Source organism: Podarcis cretensis (genome assembly GCF_951804945.1).
Source record: "Podarcis cretensis genome assembly, chromosome: 4".
Lineage (NCBI taxonomy): Eukaryota > Metazoa > Chordata > Lepidosauria > Squamata > Lacertidae > Podarcis > Podarcis cretensis.
Genome location: NC_137173.1, coordinates 70,349,372 through 70,365,989, shown reverse-complemented (window position 1 = coordinate 70,365,989; position 16,618 = coordinate 70,349,372). Strand labels below are relative to the sequence as shown.

The window sequence follows — 16,618 nt, the reverse complement described above, 5'->3', positions numbered from 1 at the left end:
TAGTGACATATCTCCTTCTCAGGCTAGGCCAATATTTCCTGTGCATTCCCATAGTACCTCTTTCCCACTCTGAAAACAAAACAAGAATTTGTTTCCATTTCTGGTTAGGTTGGTGACTTTCTAAGAATTTTTTGTGATGCCAACTTCCCTTGCTGACTTGACCAACAAGGGTGCTCACTCGCAAGGTTATTCCCCACATATAAGCCACTTGTGATGAACATCCTGGAGAATAGAACCCCCTGCTCAGTCAAGGGAGAGGAATGATGTCTCCTTTCCCACTCCATCATGGTTGTGTGTTTAATTAGGGTTTTCCCCCCTTATTAAACATAGGTCCCTGCCCACAAAGTAATTTGGGACTATATCCAAGGTGCAGAGGGTGGTCCCTAGTTGGCCCAGGGCAGTTCATCTTGACTGGGGTCTGCAGATTGGAACCAGAGAGTAGACTGGCAGGGTTGTGTGAAGTCCTAATAATTAGTATATAGCTTTTATTTTATTTATTTTAAAAAATGATACATACAATTCTGGACATATACCTCACAGCAGATGTAAAATAACATGCACTAGCAGGCAAAATTCATATGTTCATCCACCCAGTTCCTTTGATCTTTTTTATCTTTTTTTGAAGCGTAACTGATAAGAGACAGGGTGCTGTAGCTCTTGACATTGTGTGCACTATCCCATGTGGTGCTTTTGAAAGGTGCTTCTTGAGTCATTACCATGCCTTACACTAGTCAGGATGGCCAAATAAATACCTTTCCAAATACATTAAAGGTGGAGATTCTTCCAAAATATTTAGAAACATAAACATTTATCCTCATTAGCACATTACATCTTCAGCCCTTAAAACCGTGTCATCTTAAAATCTAATGCTCTTTGGTTGGCAGCAACTACCCATAAAGTTATCTTAAATATACTAAAGCATACATATAAATAAATGTGAAACATAAGACTCATGCAAACGCTTGTGAATGGACAGGAACAGAAGACATAAAAGTTTAGGAGGATGTCATAAATAACATACAGTTAACAGAAGTACTTTAGCAGTCCCCGTGCCAGCCAAGAATTTATTATTTCCTTTTCCAAAACCTAGCCAGTAGTAATGTTAAACTAATATCTCATGGACTGCTTTCAATCCTTTATTCTTCCTATAAAGGAATGACAGAAGAGAACAATGATTGCAGCTGCAGATTAGTAGCAACTAGCTGCATAGTTTTACAGCTCGGTGGCCTCTTTTCACTAAATCAGATGAAGTACTCCTGCTTTTGGAATATGTTGGTCACCTGGAACATTCTATCATGATAAATATCCCAAATGCAGAGGCTGCTTCTTCTTGCCTTGAAAGCTACCACACTAGAGGCTTCAAACACAATTTCAAAACACAAACAATATATGTAGCAAAGTCATCTGCTTATAAATTGCTAAACTAAAATGCTACAGTGGGCCCACAACTGGCATTCCCTTTCCATATGTGAATGCAAACTTTTGCAGGGAGAAAATAAATAAACAAATGGAGAGCAGGGGAAATCTGCCATTCCCTGTTCTCTGTTTACTTGTTTTTCTTCCACCTGCACACCCAGGTTTTCCTTGCTTGCCATGCTCTCGGAGGGTCCCAGCGCCCTCTTGCAAACTTCCCAGAACCCAGTAAGCAGGTCTGAACCTCACAGGCAAGTGCTTCCAGGGGTTCCTGACTTTGCATGATTTTACCTTTGTACACGGACCTTTGGAGTCAAACTCTTGTGTAAGTGGCGGGCCAACTGTAGACCTGCTAACTGTGTGCGCTCATATGCCAGATACATGTCTATACATATTTCCTCCAACACAAGTCCCACAGTGTTCAAAATCCTGGGTAAGGGTTCATAGGATTATAGCCTCAGTCAGAACATAACCTCTGCACACAGTCCAATATTTGCAGCCATTTCTTTCAAATCCCAATGTTTGGGATAGGTGTGACTGCAATTATTCAGGCTTCTTTGGAATACTAGGAAGAATCAGGGAATGGGTTCTTCATAAATACCACAGACAGGCTTAAGTTCTAAAAATGTCTACTTAAAAGGAACCCTGCTGAATTCAATGGACATACTCCCAGGAAAGTGGGGTTAGGACTGCAGTCTCTAATGCATCAAGTTGTAAGGCGGCAAGACTTTTGCTATGGCAAAGTAGAACTCTTTCCTTTCAGAATCTGTCATTGCTGTCTTCTAATTCTTAGTATTATAAGCAATGTAATAGAAGACTAGCTTTTTGCTACATTTTGAGTAAATTTCCCATTTTCTATCCCCTCTCCTTCTGAAAATATTTCTGTTCACAATATGGGTGCATTTTAACTTTTAATGTAAAGTGCAAAAAATGAAAACTGGCAGGAGGTCATAGGAGCCAACTTCTAGGGGCCAAGGTTCCTTCAGCTTCCCCCAATAAAATATTGGGGGGGCTGCCCCACCCAAGTTGATGGGCATTGCCATTCAAATGGTGTGCATGTGCTGCATCTTGTGGGGTGGGGCTAACCTACTCTCCCAATATTTTATTCGTTGGCACCCCTAAATTAAAACAGCCTACAAAAGTTGCTTGCCTGCAAAATTATTATTTTTTTAAAATAATTTTTATTAACCGGCCAATCAAATCAAATCAAATCACATTACATAAATTCCGAATTACAAAGCCGAATTTTAAATTTTGTTGAGGGGACCCATATTTCAAAATCCGAAGGGGGATTCTGATCATCTTCTTGCTACTGCGTTAATGTCCAAATCAGTCCAAACAAAGTTCATAATTCTATCCAGTCTTATCTTGCTGTTTCCACATCACCTCTTGTTCATATATTTTCTCTTTTTTCTTTATGATCTCTTCTGATAGTCTCCTTAAGCCGATAAACACCAATAATAATCCTGTGTGAATTTTTCCGTTCTTCCAATCCTCGAATCAAGATGGTTTCCATATATCATCGCCTTCATAGATAACAGCGCTCTTTCCATCATTTATTACAGAACTGTCGTTCTTAAGTCCCACTGAGGAGTTTCACCCACAATATAAAAACAGCTCTATTTCTCTATTTCTCCTCTCAGACTTAAGTCCTCCGACAGCACTTCCCAATATGGCGACAGCACTTTTAACTGTGTCATTCCAAAGCCCTTATACATTCCACGCTCTTCTCAAAACATGCTTTGGTTCGAAAGTTTATCTCCACACAGGCTTAAATCCACAGCTTAAGTCTTTAAAATGACATTTCTGACTTGTGGGGGGGGGTTCTTGTTTAATCACATATAAGAAAGAAAGTAAGGTTTTTTTCCCCCTCCCCCATCAGTCCCTTAGCCATACCAAGTCTTTGCGTATCTTCTCGTGATTTATACTTGCTCCTTCGACTCTGCTTGTTTTATCAGAGATCTCTTCTGTTAGCAGTCTTTACTCCCCCTTCTTCCTTGAAATATGTGCATTCGCTTCATCCAAATTGTTTCTTTTGAAGTTCTTGCAGCTAGTGGCGCGGATCAGAGACGGCGTCCAGGAGCACCGAAATCCCACAGGAGGGCATTGTGCCTAGTGCCCCCATCCCCACAAATTCAGGAGTGGTATAGGGCACAGCAGGCAAGGGCAGTCCCACCCCACAATCCTGGGGGGGTAGGGAGGCTATTTACTCCCATCACAGCCTCCAAATTACCTCGTGTGGGTCAGAGAGATGTTATTGTCAGCCATCTTCTGATGCGCCCCCTAGTGCCCCCCCCCAAATTATTTAGTATGTATGGCCAAAATGGGAGTAAGATTTACAGGCGAATTATCACTCATGCCATTATTTTTCTTTCTGAGGTCTCTGTGGTTTAATCAAACTTTAACCACCCATGTAAGTCTTTTTCCACTTCTTTCAAAATGAGGAATGAGACTTTCAAATGAACACCAAATATATATCTGAGATACAGCTATGGGACATGCAAGCAAGTGTTGTGCCCCCACATTCCTTCTAATATCAAAGTTGGTATGCGTATCACTTTGGCTGTGAAATGGGCCACTGTCAGAAAAAGTACTGGCTTCTGCAAATTCAGGGAACTCCTATCTCTTTATATAGCTATTAAGTTTTCTGCCCCTGAATCTGAGCACTTTAGCAGTAGTTAGCACAAGGATGGGAAATCTGTTGTCCTTCAGATATTACTGGACTACAATCATTCATGACCATTGGTCATGCTATCTATGGGCATTGGCGGAGGAAGAGGAGTGCGGAGGGAGAGCACTGCCCCCAGCAGCGCAATCCCGGTGGGGTGCCATCACAGCTCCCCCCCCCCTGCTAGGCACCACGCCCCTGCAGATGGCACGTCACGCCCCCAGGACATGTGTCATGCCCCCAGGACATGTGTCACGCCCCTGCAGGTGGCACCCCACGCCCCCGGGATGCGCGCCAGCCATGCCCCCACCTGCTCTTTGCCCCCCCCAGTGCCAGAGCATGAAGCTCTGTCTGTGCCACTGTCTGTGGGCTGATGCAAGTGAAATCCAACATCCTCATCCCTGACATAGAACAACAGGAAAGACTTCAGAAGTGTGGGAAGAAGCAAATGTGTACATTTTCCCCCTCCTAAAATCTTTCTCCTCCCTGCCCTGTTATAGGTTTCTGTTTCAAGAACACTTCTGTTATGCAAGAGGAATATTGTTGCAAATCCCAAATTGTATACTTTTATATGCAAACACCAGAAAGCAACTTGTGCAGGTCTCTCTCACTTTCAGCTAGCTCCAGCCAGACACACTCAGCTCACTCATGCACAAACTCTGGAAAGCACTGGTCTGAGACCCTAATCCTGTAAAATGAATTGCCCATTCAGGGGACCATCCACAGTCATTAAAAACATAACCCTGAGAAAACAAAGGCCCTAGACACTCATTCACCATGATGAAGCCAGCCAAATCCACAACAGTGTTACTGCCCACAGATGCATACGTGGTATATCTACAGGCCTCCGGGCAATGTGCAAGTAGTTTAAAAATTCATTCAAGTTCTTTTCCAATACCTTTCTTTTCATAACCAAGAATGACAGAAAATCTATCTTCGGGAATATGGAAGAAAATCCTTTTGAACAAGAAGCAACCTTCTTCTCATCTATTTTGTTTCATCACAGTGCCCAAGGACAAAGATTTAAATTGCAAGATCATGAAGTATGCTTTTTGCAGGCATGTGATGATTTGATGGTATTTGACAAAATTGACAAAATTGATCACTGCAAATGGAAAAGGTAGAGCATCTAAATCTTGAGCTAAAGCACAAAGTTAGGTAGAGATATTTATTGCACATACAAATGATGAACAATACTGATGCATTTCATGCATTTAAGGCTATTTTTTGGTGGATGAACCAAATTAAAAACACATGGTATAATTATCAGAAAGTGTCTTGGAGGAATTGGTTTATATAAGAACTATTAATGCCCAATAAAATGTCAATCTAACAGTGTCCCTCCATTCTTACATTTCCTGGCAATAAAGTTACTATAGGTGCTTGGTGGTACCACTTCAGAATGCAAGCTTAGAACTTAAGTGGCTGAATAATTCTTGAATGGTCCTTCTCCCTAGCTTCCTTGACAGATGGTCCTAGCTTCCTTGACAGATTCATCACACAGGACATACTCCAGACATCCATGCTCAACAACAGGAAATCAGGGCAAGGAAAATTGTGACATTCCCCCCCCCCCATTCCCTCCCTGTCCCTTTGCCTTGTGTGCCGTGGATTTTAAAATTGTTCGGCTGTGGGCAGGGACCTGTCTTATCCTATTTGATTGTATGTAAACCACTTTGGGAGGGACGCAGGTGGTGCTGTGGTCTGAACCACAGAGCCTAGGGCTTGCTGATCAGAAGGTCAGCAGTTTGAATCCCCGCGAAGGGGTGAGCTCCCATTGTTCAGTCCCAGCTCCTGCCCACCTAGCAGTTCAAAAGCACATCAAAGTGCAAGTACAGTGGTACCTCAGGTTAAATACTTAATTCATTCCGGAGGTCCATTCTTAACCTGAAACTGTTCTTAACCTGAAGCACCACTTTAGCTAATGGGGCCTGCTGCTGCTGCCATGCCGCTAGAGCACAATTTCTGTTCTCATCTCGAAGCAAAGTTCTTAACCTGAAGCACTATTTCTGGGTTAGCAGAGTCTGTAACCTGAAGCGTATATAACCTGAGGTACCACTGTAGATAAATAGGTACCACTCAAGGTGTTTCCATGCGCTGCTCTGGTTCATCAGAAGTGGCTTAGTCATGCTGGCCACATGACCCAGAAACTGTACGCTGGCTCCCTCGGCCAGTAAAGCATGATGAGAGCTGCTACCCCAGAGTCGTCCACGACTGGACCTAAGGTCAGGGGTCCCTTTAACTTTACCTTTAAGCCACTCTGGGAGACCTTTTTGGTGGAAGAGTAAGGTACAAGTGTTCCAGATAAATAAATAAATTACTATTTTTCAATTAGCATATGCATATTAGATGTAGAATTATACCACAATGCAATTGTGACATTCAATATCATTCACCGTTCATTTAGCACCTTTTTAAGGCCCTTCCAAACCCTTAAGTCAGTGGTGTCCAAACTTTTTTCAAAGAGGGCCAGATTTGATGAAGTGAAGGGCTATGAGGGCTGACCAAAGTTGTTATCTTTTTTTAGGAAAACTGCCTTTCAGAAGAAAAATAGAAGAAGAAAAATAGAATTCAGATAAATGATATCATAGAAATGGCACTCTCCCTCGTTTTATGAGAACTTTAAAAAACTTATACAATAGGGAAAATCCTGTTCAGAAGCACTTTAAGTCTAAGAAAGTGCATACTTGTTTGTTAACTATTTACAGCAGGCATCCCCAACCTGCAGCCCTCCAGATGTTTTGGCCTGCAACTCCCATGATCCCTAGCTAACAGGACCAGTGATCAGGGACAAGCTGTAAAGGGAAGTTCTTCCTCTACAGCTTGACCACTCCCAGTTCTTCACCCAAATTCACATAAACATGGGAGAATTTAAGTACATATTCTGATATAGTACTGTGCAGGTCCAGATTCCACTCTGGGTCCTAAAATTTGTTTGAAAAAGTGAAGCCTTAGTCACAATGCATTGTTGAAATAAATATTAGCAGGCACTTTACATGTTATTCTGATTTATGATTCATTTTGACTGATTTTATCTAGGGTGTCTCTTTTGTAGAATATATTGTACACCACTTAGAAACTACGATATTAAGGGGTATATAAGTTGTTGAAATAAACATAAATACATGCATACATTTTGGAATGGGGCATCAAGGTTCACTTGCAAGTGAAATTATTATCTTCTGTAAGTTTGCTTTTTCCAAGATCATTCTTGTAAAAGCTTACACAGACTCCCAATGAGCATCAACACAAAATGAAAAAAAATAACACACAAATGAGATTCAAGGGAGGTATGGAATTTCCAAAAAATACTAAGAAGCAAATTCACATTAGTCAGTCAGGGATTCCCTGATGTCTGTCCTAAACAAACAAGTTTAAATATCCAAGGTTTCATCTTAGAAATCTATTTTGGATTATCTCCAGAACCTTGAAATCCACCTACACAACTAAACTCTATATGGAAGCATCTGCATGCCTAGCACTTAATCAACATAACACACAATGTAATTTATTAGGTAGCATTCTTCTGCCTGTGTCTATCCATCTGCACTTTGCCACTCTCAAAAAGTCTGGTTTTCCTCTAATGGAATAAAGAACACAGGAATAGGAACTGGATCACACCTGTGCATATGGGCTAAGAATACTGTCTTTCCTATTTTTTCACATTATAAGCAATGCTCTGCAGACTACATGGCTCTAGAGATTCATATAAAAGCCTAATGCACTGAAATCTGAAGGTTCTCCAGAGGCATCTCTTCTAGACAGACACACAGACTTTTCCATTTGTCTAAAACAGGGATGGAGAACCTATGGCCCTCCAGCTGTTGCTGGGCTGTTGTTGGGCTCCAATTACTATCAGCCTCAGCCAGCATAGCCAATGCTCAGGGATGGTGTGATTTATAGTTTAGCAACATCCAGAAGGCCACAGGCTGCCCGTCCCTGATCTAGAACAAGTGTAGTAAATTTTCCTAGAATTGTAGGGTTGGAAGGGACCACAAGAGTCATCTAGTCCAACCCCCTGCAATGCAGGGATCTTTGCCCAATTTGTGGTTCAAAGCTATGGCCCTGAGATTAAGTCTGATTCTCTACCAACAGAACTATCCATGACACTGGTTAAGTTACATATGGATACCACAAAGAATATCACAGTTACACAGTTACAGAGATCTATACATGGCAGGAAGTGAAATAGTTTCATTCTTGCCAGAGTGACTACATTTACAAAAGCAGCAAAAACATTAAGCATGAAATACAGGCATGTTGATTGTCCATTTTCCTTTTCATTGCTTCCCTTTGAGGCTTTTTTTTTACTGTCTTGGGCCTACTTGGAGAGATTACACAGGAAAACATTAACGAGTTGTTACAAGTTAAGAAACACACCCACACACCTCTCTTTTATTTAATTTATTAAGATATTTCTATAATATTTTCCCCAAAAGCTAAAAGTGCTGTAGAACAGCAGCAGCAGCAACACCACCACCACAAAGACACAACATCCAACCACAAAACCAGAAAGTTCTGTTGTGTTAAAGTACCTTGTGTATTTAAGCTTCTCTACGGTTGGTGCAGTTTTCATGCATGACAGAGAACCAGGCAGCTCAATCCAAATTAGAATTTCATTGCCATGCTCCCAAGATTATAGCAAATTATGAAGTGTATGATACAAAAATGATATATGGAGTCATTAGACACAAGAAACATTACAGTATGGTTCACAGCTAAGCAGGGATTAAGAGGTTTTATCCAGAGGTCGGCAACCATGAGGGTCGCTTAGCTGGTCCATGAGCCGCCCCCAGATTGAGCAGCCTGCTTGGTGAGTCCCTGTACGCTGCACTAAACTGGCACAGCGCAGTGCGGGGACTCTCTTCTGCAGCTCTGGAAATTGCTTCTGTGCATGCCTAGATGCCGGAAATTGCGTCTGCGCAGCCGTGATTTTCGGTATCTGGGCACGCGCAGAAGCAATTTCATGTGTAGATGCGACTTCCAGCATCGTGCTGCGCCGGTCCAGCCCACAGAGGATCTCCGCAGGAGTGATCCAGCCCATGCCCAGAAAGCTTGCTGACCCCTGGTTTTATCTCATCCCCTAAAGAAGAGTACGAGCCATTCACATCTTAGAAGAGACTCAATTTCAACAACTATGGCTGAAAACTATGGCTATGGCTGTGTTCTTAATAGCCTTGTATTTGTCTTGTAGATATATCTCAACTCCTGATCTTCCTCCAAGGAGCTCAAAGTGGCACACATGGAGATTATTATCCCACTTTAGCCTCACAACAACCTTCTTCCACAGGTTGGGCCTCAGATTTCCTAGTGAGCTTCAGGACTGAGAGGGAAAATTACCCAATTCTCCTTGGCCCAATGCCAACTAGCTAACTGAATGTGAGCAACAACTGGACCATGCAAGGTGCACAGAAGTTTCTGAAATCATGTGCACAATGTGGATGTCTAATACAAGAGAACACGACCTAGTTCCGTCTTCACGCGACAAAGATTTGGCTATGTTTTCTCCTAACTGTAATCTGCCATACTCTGCCCTGCAGCGCCACACATCTATTGCTATTCACAAGTACACAGGGGTATTTTACTACAAGTTGAACTATCCTTTTTTACCAATTACAGAACACACAAACAGTTCAATCTCATTCCTCCGGAGCATTTTATGTAGAGAAAAAGTGTGTATGTATGGAACTATTTTTAAAAAACCAGCTCTGACAAAACTCCAAAGCTTGTATACTATTCCCTACAGATTGTGGCCCAGTAAAAAGCACCATTTAACCTACTTTACTTCTTGAGACCAGCTTAGTAACTGCCTTCAAAGCAATGTCTCCATACAGTAAATCAAAGACTGGTGCAGATGAATCAGAGATCTCTTAGGACGAAACATGCAAGTCTTGTATTTCTTGCTATAAGACAGTTGGTCCTGCTGTTCAAGCTATAGCAGCATTCACTTCTTTTAAAGTCTGAAGACAGGTAATGGATTATTGTACTGCAGCATCATTTACACTTTAAATGTCCTTCTGAATTGGCTATGGTAAAGTAACAGTGCAAAGTTACCTTTGTTTTCATGACAGAACAATGCTGACCACACCTGCTTGACCTGGACATCACCTGTATATCCCAAGTAGTAAGGACAATGTTATGTTTGCCATATCCCTCTTCACTTCCTCTCTTTTCTCAATTAAAAGAGAACAGAAAGTTTAACCTTTATTAACAAGATCACTTTGCCTTTTGTATGTTACCACTGCTTCAAGTTTTAGAAGTATTTAATCCCCTATAATTTAGATGGATTGAATTTTTCTTTCACAGGTTAGGATTAAAGCCACTGATTTGCAATTGATTTGCATGGGGGGGGGGGACACCAGCCAGTTATTAAGTCCTAACTGAGTAATTTGCAGCTTATTTCACCCCAGCTAATTAAAATGTAATCACTATTGTTTGGCAATGTGCATTCTGTCAGCAGTTTTTACTTCAGAAAGAAATCATGCCAAGAAAGCACGCACATAAAAAGGCCTTTCACTAAGAACTGGCTGGTGTAAATTGCTTCCTTTAGCCAGTGAAACTGTAAAACAAAAAGAGTTACAACCAACTGACAACAGTAAAAAAAAAAGTGGGGGTAACTAATCCCCTTTCAGGATAATTAACTGGGTTCAACAATTTCCAGCTTTTGATATATCTCCTGAAGAAAAGACATGTTCATAGCAGGCAGTTTTTGGGTTGGATTTTTATCCAGTGTATCTTTATCTAATCAATACTTAACTATACTAATCATGAATGCAGATGGGTTACAGTGTGTGGGGGGTGCGCGCGCATGCTCTATACACCCTGCATTCTTGAAACAACAGAGTGCACTTTTGATTCTTCTTCTTTCTGGTTCACCTGGGTGAAGAATAATACATTGCCTACAAAAGTAGGCATTTTCAAAGACAGATGAAATGTTCTTGCCCTACCACAGATTGTTCCTTGAATGTGAAGTCCAAGTGCCCCATAGGATAATAGTGAGGATGACAATCAAGCTCTATCTCTTTACTTTTTCATCATCTAGTCTGGATTTGCTTTGATTTGTCTTGCTTTTCTGTGCTTTGGAATCATCATACATACATTGTGCATTCAAGTGAAGAGCTTGTCTAAAAAGTGAATGTGTTAGTTTTCACTTGCAAATGGGATGCTGGGAAATTATTATAATTCATTCAGTTCATGGTTCAGATCTTCTTCTTTTTCTAGGTCTCAACAACCAAGTAAAGAATAAGTGAAAACATGAAAGTGAATGAAAACTAAGAGTAATAGAAGCAGACCCATTGATTTCATTACATCTCCTCTGAGTAGGACTAACATTGGCTATCTCTCCCAAGAATGCAAAGGGGGGCGGGAATGCAAAAGTAGATGAATAACACCTTTCATAACCATTATTTAGTAAGAACCATAAGGTCTTGTAGCATTTTATAGCCTAAAAAAACTCACTATGCCATAAACTTTAATGGACCAAAGTCTACTTCAACCTTTAGAAGTGTGCTACAGAGTGCACCATACAAACAGGTGCAGTCAATCCTATACAGTATACATTTGCTTAGTACGATCTCCCATTGAGTCAGCAGGATTTTGTCACAGGTAGTGAGAGTATTCTCATGCCATATCTTTGCTGACTAGTCTGTATTGTAATTCTTGCCTACTTCATGGAATATAAGTAATCATATATACATTGTGTTGTGCATTATGCATGTATTTAATGTGAGAGCTTAGCTCATCGAGAAATACTCTACAAATGTTGATGTTCCCCACCACCAGTTAGCAAAGCTTAATCATCTTTTTATATACAATAGCTTTCCTCCAAACCCTTCAAAATGAGCACAGGAACTTATCTCTGCCTACTCCAGTTATTACACTCTCCTCCCCACAAAGTGGATACCAGCACATGTGAACAGAGAAAGTATTTAAAGTGGGTTTGTTTAAAAACCAAGCAACCGTGATGTATCAAGAGTCTTTTAATTTATCAGAGTTCCTGAGTCATTGTGTCAGCAATATGTGCTGAATTTTAAAATGAAGAAGAACTTATGGATATGATAAATATGTCCATATTGGATTTACCAGTAGCCAGCTTGCTCTTATTTTTCAAATAAAATCTACTCAAATTGATGAAAGTAGAATTCTGTGGCACAAGATATGCTACGTTCTGTTGTAGAATCTGGAGAGGCCACATCTGTATAAATGTAACAGCAGGTGCCCTCTACAGCTAGACTACAACTCTGTACCCTGTAACACACCTACATCCTATTTATTTCAACAAGGCTTAAGCACACTTAACTGGTCATAGGATTGTAGCCTTAGGGGACACACTGCATCCCTCCCACCCTGCAGCTTCCCACGCTGTTGATTGAACGCTTTGCAATAAGCAAGAGATGCACACAAATAGCCTCCTTGTTAAACAAGGTGCCCTTTATCCCTGCCTTGGTTATCCCAGAACTACTCATGCAAGCTGCACTGGCAGAACAGATACCTGGGTGATTCTGTTCCATGGTGTGAATTGCCAGGAAGTAAAGAAGAACTAAACAACACTAATAGATTCCTGCATACCCATACAAGAAGAAAGATTCAAAGGTCCAAGGAATATAATTATGAGATGCAGATGTGCATTTAGATAGCAAGCTTTGGACTGGAAAAAAAATACAATTAGGCAACAGTCCTGTAGTCTATTACATAAGAGGAAGCCTCATTGGGCATAATGAGACTTACTTCTGAGTAGGTGCCAAGATAAAGGCTTGTACTTTTAGCCCCACATGATCAGAGGTTGTGCTCATCTGGATTTTTAGAGTAACTGTAGTTTAAGCATAGAAAGTGATGGCAGGAAAAGCCTGGATTTATTTTTTCTATTGATTAAAAAAAAGCCTGATCAGAAGGCTACAAGAATAACCCCCTCACTCAGGAAACCAGTACCTATTCTGTACGAGGTTTTTGTAATTCTACACAATAAAACCATGGCTGCATGTAACATCCATTTTCTAAGAGGCAGCATAGAGGGATGTTTTGTTGTATATTTTTTCTTCTGGTCTGACAATGGACATTTATATAAATGAATTTCTGAAACAATGAAAATCAAGAAAAGCTTTACTGAAGGAAAAACTATTCCCCAACACACATGTATTCTGAATATAAAGTAACTTATGGTCCCATCATCTTACCACTTCATACTTTCAGAATGTCAACCTAAAACACAGTACCATCAAATCTGCCTACTTTTTAAAGGAGTGCATACATAAGAAACAAGATACTATATGCTGCAAAAATGCTTAGGGTAGGTAACAGAAAACACAGTTATTGATTATCACATCACCACCACCCATTCAGCTGCTTTTGGACTGAAAAGCACTGGTGGAAAATTGAGCCATTATCGTCTCCTGCTTCTTTTTCCAGGCAAAATCAAAACATGATCGGCACGTGAGTGATCAGGGAGAATTGCTCCAGCACATTGCCTTTGGCAGGAAGCACAGAAGCTACATTACACACACTGTGCTATCAAAATAACTGCCAGAGAAAGAAATGCAAAGTAAATGGGACACCTGCAGAGAGCCACATAAGAAATTAACTTCTTTCCTCCCTACCTTCAGGGGCCACCTTTTTTCAAAGTGCCCTGTTTTCTGAACTTACAGCCCAACCCTATGCAGCGTTAGGCAGGCTGGAACATCTAAAGCCCGTGATTTCAGTAGAGTCAGGCAGCCTGAACTCTGAAAAGAATCAAGCAGCTTGTGAGCTAAACTGTTCTTGGCCAATCAAACTAGCAAACCGGTTGCGAGCCGAATTGCAAAGACACAACTGTAGAATGCAGGGCTGCATTTAACCACAGCGAAGTGTAAGAACAACTTCAGCATCTACCAGGACTCTCTCTCATGCAGACACTTGCAGGCTTGTACTGAAAGGGACCAGTAAGAATGAACTGAATGTTTTACTGGGCAAGGGAGGGGTTCCCCTGTGTACCTTCTTCTACCTTTTCAGCAATTTCAGGAGTCAAGCAATATAGGCATGCCTTAACGCTTTCCAGTAAGAAGGAAGCTTACTGGAAATCACAAACTTTTATCATGGGTTGGTGAATCCAGAATAACCACCTCTCTCTAGTTACTCGCACTCACTAGAAAGAATAGAGACCTCTTTGAGCATTCGGATAAAATAATAATTACTGTAACTTAGATGGGAAATATGTCCCACACGTGAACAGGCATCGCGGAAAGGAAAGGGGACGTCAGCCCTTATTTATTTGTGGGTTTTTTTAATTGTGTGTGTTGCTAGTGGGGTTGCGAGTGACTGTTAAAGAGTAAATAATCTGCTTTCAGAGGTTCGGCGATCGCCCTGCTAGACCAGGCACCCCTGTTGCCCCACTTCAAGATCTGCGTGGCTTGATCCGGAGTAACTGACCACCTTCTGGTTCTATGGTCAATTCAAACACGAATCCACTTCTCCCTTAGAATCACAGAGACGTGTGTGTGTGTGTGTGTGTGTGTGTGTGTGTGACCCTTGGGTTTGTGTAAATAAGTAATCGGGGGGGGGGGCAACTGCCGCTCTCCGCTCACTGCGCTTAACGCCTCCCGAGCCCCCCCCCCACCTCCTCCAGCTTTACGCGTGTCTCCCGGGGAGCAAATCCCGCCGCGTTCCACGGGACTCGCGTAAAGCGCGAAGGAGGCTCCTCAGCCTTGCGCGCAGGTGCCGCCCGCGACCCCTCACGTCCCCTCGTCCCCTTCCTCCCGCGCCCTCTCTCTCGGCTGAAGCCGCCCAGCCTCGCGCTTCCTTCCCACGGAGAGGAGCGCGCGCGTTGGAGCGAGCCAGGTGCGAACCAAGTCTCTGCGGAGGGAGAGAGGCTTCGCCCTGCCCTCCCGCCCGGGAAGCTTCGCGCTTTCCCTCCGCCGCCGCCGCCGCCGCCCGTACCTGGAAATGCTTGAAGAAGGCGGAGATGCGCGTGATCTGCAGACTGAGGCACCTGGAGGTGCACCTCGCTCCGTAGACGCTGGCCGCCGAGAAGGAGTCGTCCTGCCTGCGAGCCGCCTCTCCTGCGGCGGCTGCGGAGGCAGCAGCAGCGCCGCCGGCCGCCACTCCGGGCAGGCAGCCCCAGGAAGAAGCCGTAATCCAGAGGAGAAGGGTCAAAGGCACGCCGGGCTCCTGAAACCCCATGGCTTTGTGTATAACGCGCGCCGGCGAGAAGGAAGCGCGGGAGCAGGAGGAGCAGCGAAGCCCCGACAGCAGCCGCCTTCAGGACGCTCTCGGCGCGCGCTACTGAGGCGAAAGGAGGCGAGACGAGGCAGCCTCGGCGCGCGGAGCAAACTCGGCGAGGAGGGGAGGGGGGGCGCGAGAGAAAAAGTTCAACCATCCAACTCTCTTCAACCCCCCGCCAGACTCCGCCGAGCTCACCGCCCTCCCCTCACTCCCAGGAGGGGGTGGGGAGAGGGGTGACAGAAGGCGGCGCGATTGGCTGCGGGAGGCCTGAGTGGCAGCGCGGCGGGAGGGGGCGGGGTGTCTGACCGCGGGCAGGTCGCGCGAGCGGCGGTGCTGCTGAAGCGAGGGAATGGGTTGTGGGGCGGGCGGGGAGGGGGCTTGGCGTTGTCGAAAAGGCGGGAGGCTTCGGGTGAAGAACTTTCTGCCGTGCTGCACACGGCATGGGCTGAAGCGTTGCGAAGCTCCCGCGAAGAGGGCGCCCCTCTCCAGGCAGGCGTGCATCTGTCGCGCGCAAAACACCTGACGGAGCACCTTTGCCAAGTGCAGCGCGCGGGCAAAGGGGCAAAGGCTCGAAGGGATGAGGGCCTGAGGGGAAGTTGGGCTGCCTGAGGTGGAGCGCCAAATGATCCCCACACACACACACACACACACAAACCATAGCTGTCAACTTTTCCCTTTTCTTCCGAGGAATCCTATTCGGAATAAGGGAATTTCCCTTTAAAAAGGGGAAACGTTGACAGCTATGACACAAACCCACAAGTATTGAGTTATTTTGAAGCCTGAGACACGAAATCCCACAAGTACCTCCCCTCCCCAACAGTAAAAATAAAGAACAATTATAATTATTATTTATCAGCATCCCTTTACTGACATTCTGAACCATGGGCAGGCGAACTAAGGCCCGGGGGCTGGATCCAGCCCAATAACCTTCTAAATCCAGCCCGTGGATGGTCTGGGAATCAGTGTGTTTTTACATGAGTAGAATGTGTCCTTTTATTTAAAATGCATCTCTGGGTTATTTGTGGGGCATAGGAATTCGTTCATTATTTTTTCAAAATATAGTCCGGCCCCCCACAAGGTCTGAGGGACAGTGCACCGGCCCCCTGCTGAAAAAGTTTGCTGATCCCTGCTCTAAACAAGCAACCTGAGGCATCCACCGTCTCCTACCTAATGGTAGGGCTGGTCTTGTCGGGGGCAGGGGTGCCATCTTGAAAAAAATATAGGGGGGCAGGTAAGCCCCATGCTACATAATCGATCACATAACATGGCACACACACCCCATTTGAATGGTAATACCCAGTAACTTTGAGGTGGCCTGGCCCCCTCAAATATTTTATGAGGGGG

At 43.6% G+C, this 16,618-nt stretch overlaps 1 protein-coding gene across 1 annotated transcript in view; it reads right to left on the bottom strand.

Moving 5' to 3' along the window:
• Positions 1-15,497, bottom strand: part of ANOS1 (anosmin 1) — a 91,648-nt gene extending 76,151 nt beyond the window's left edge. The window contains exon 1 of the mRNA XM_079972687.1: positions 14,990-15,497. Coding sequence (XP_079828813.1) covers positions 14,990-15,232 — 243 coding nt within the window. The 5' untranslated portion in view covers positions 15,233-15,497. The remainder of the gene's footprint in view (positions 1-14,989) is intronic.
• Between the last annotated feature and the right edge of the window lie 1,121 nt (positions 15,498-16,618).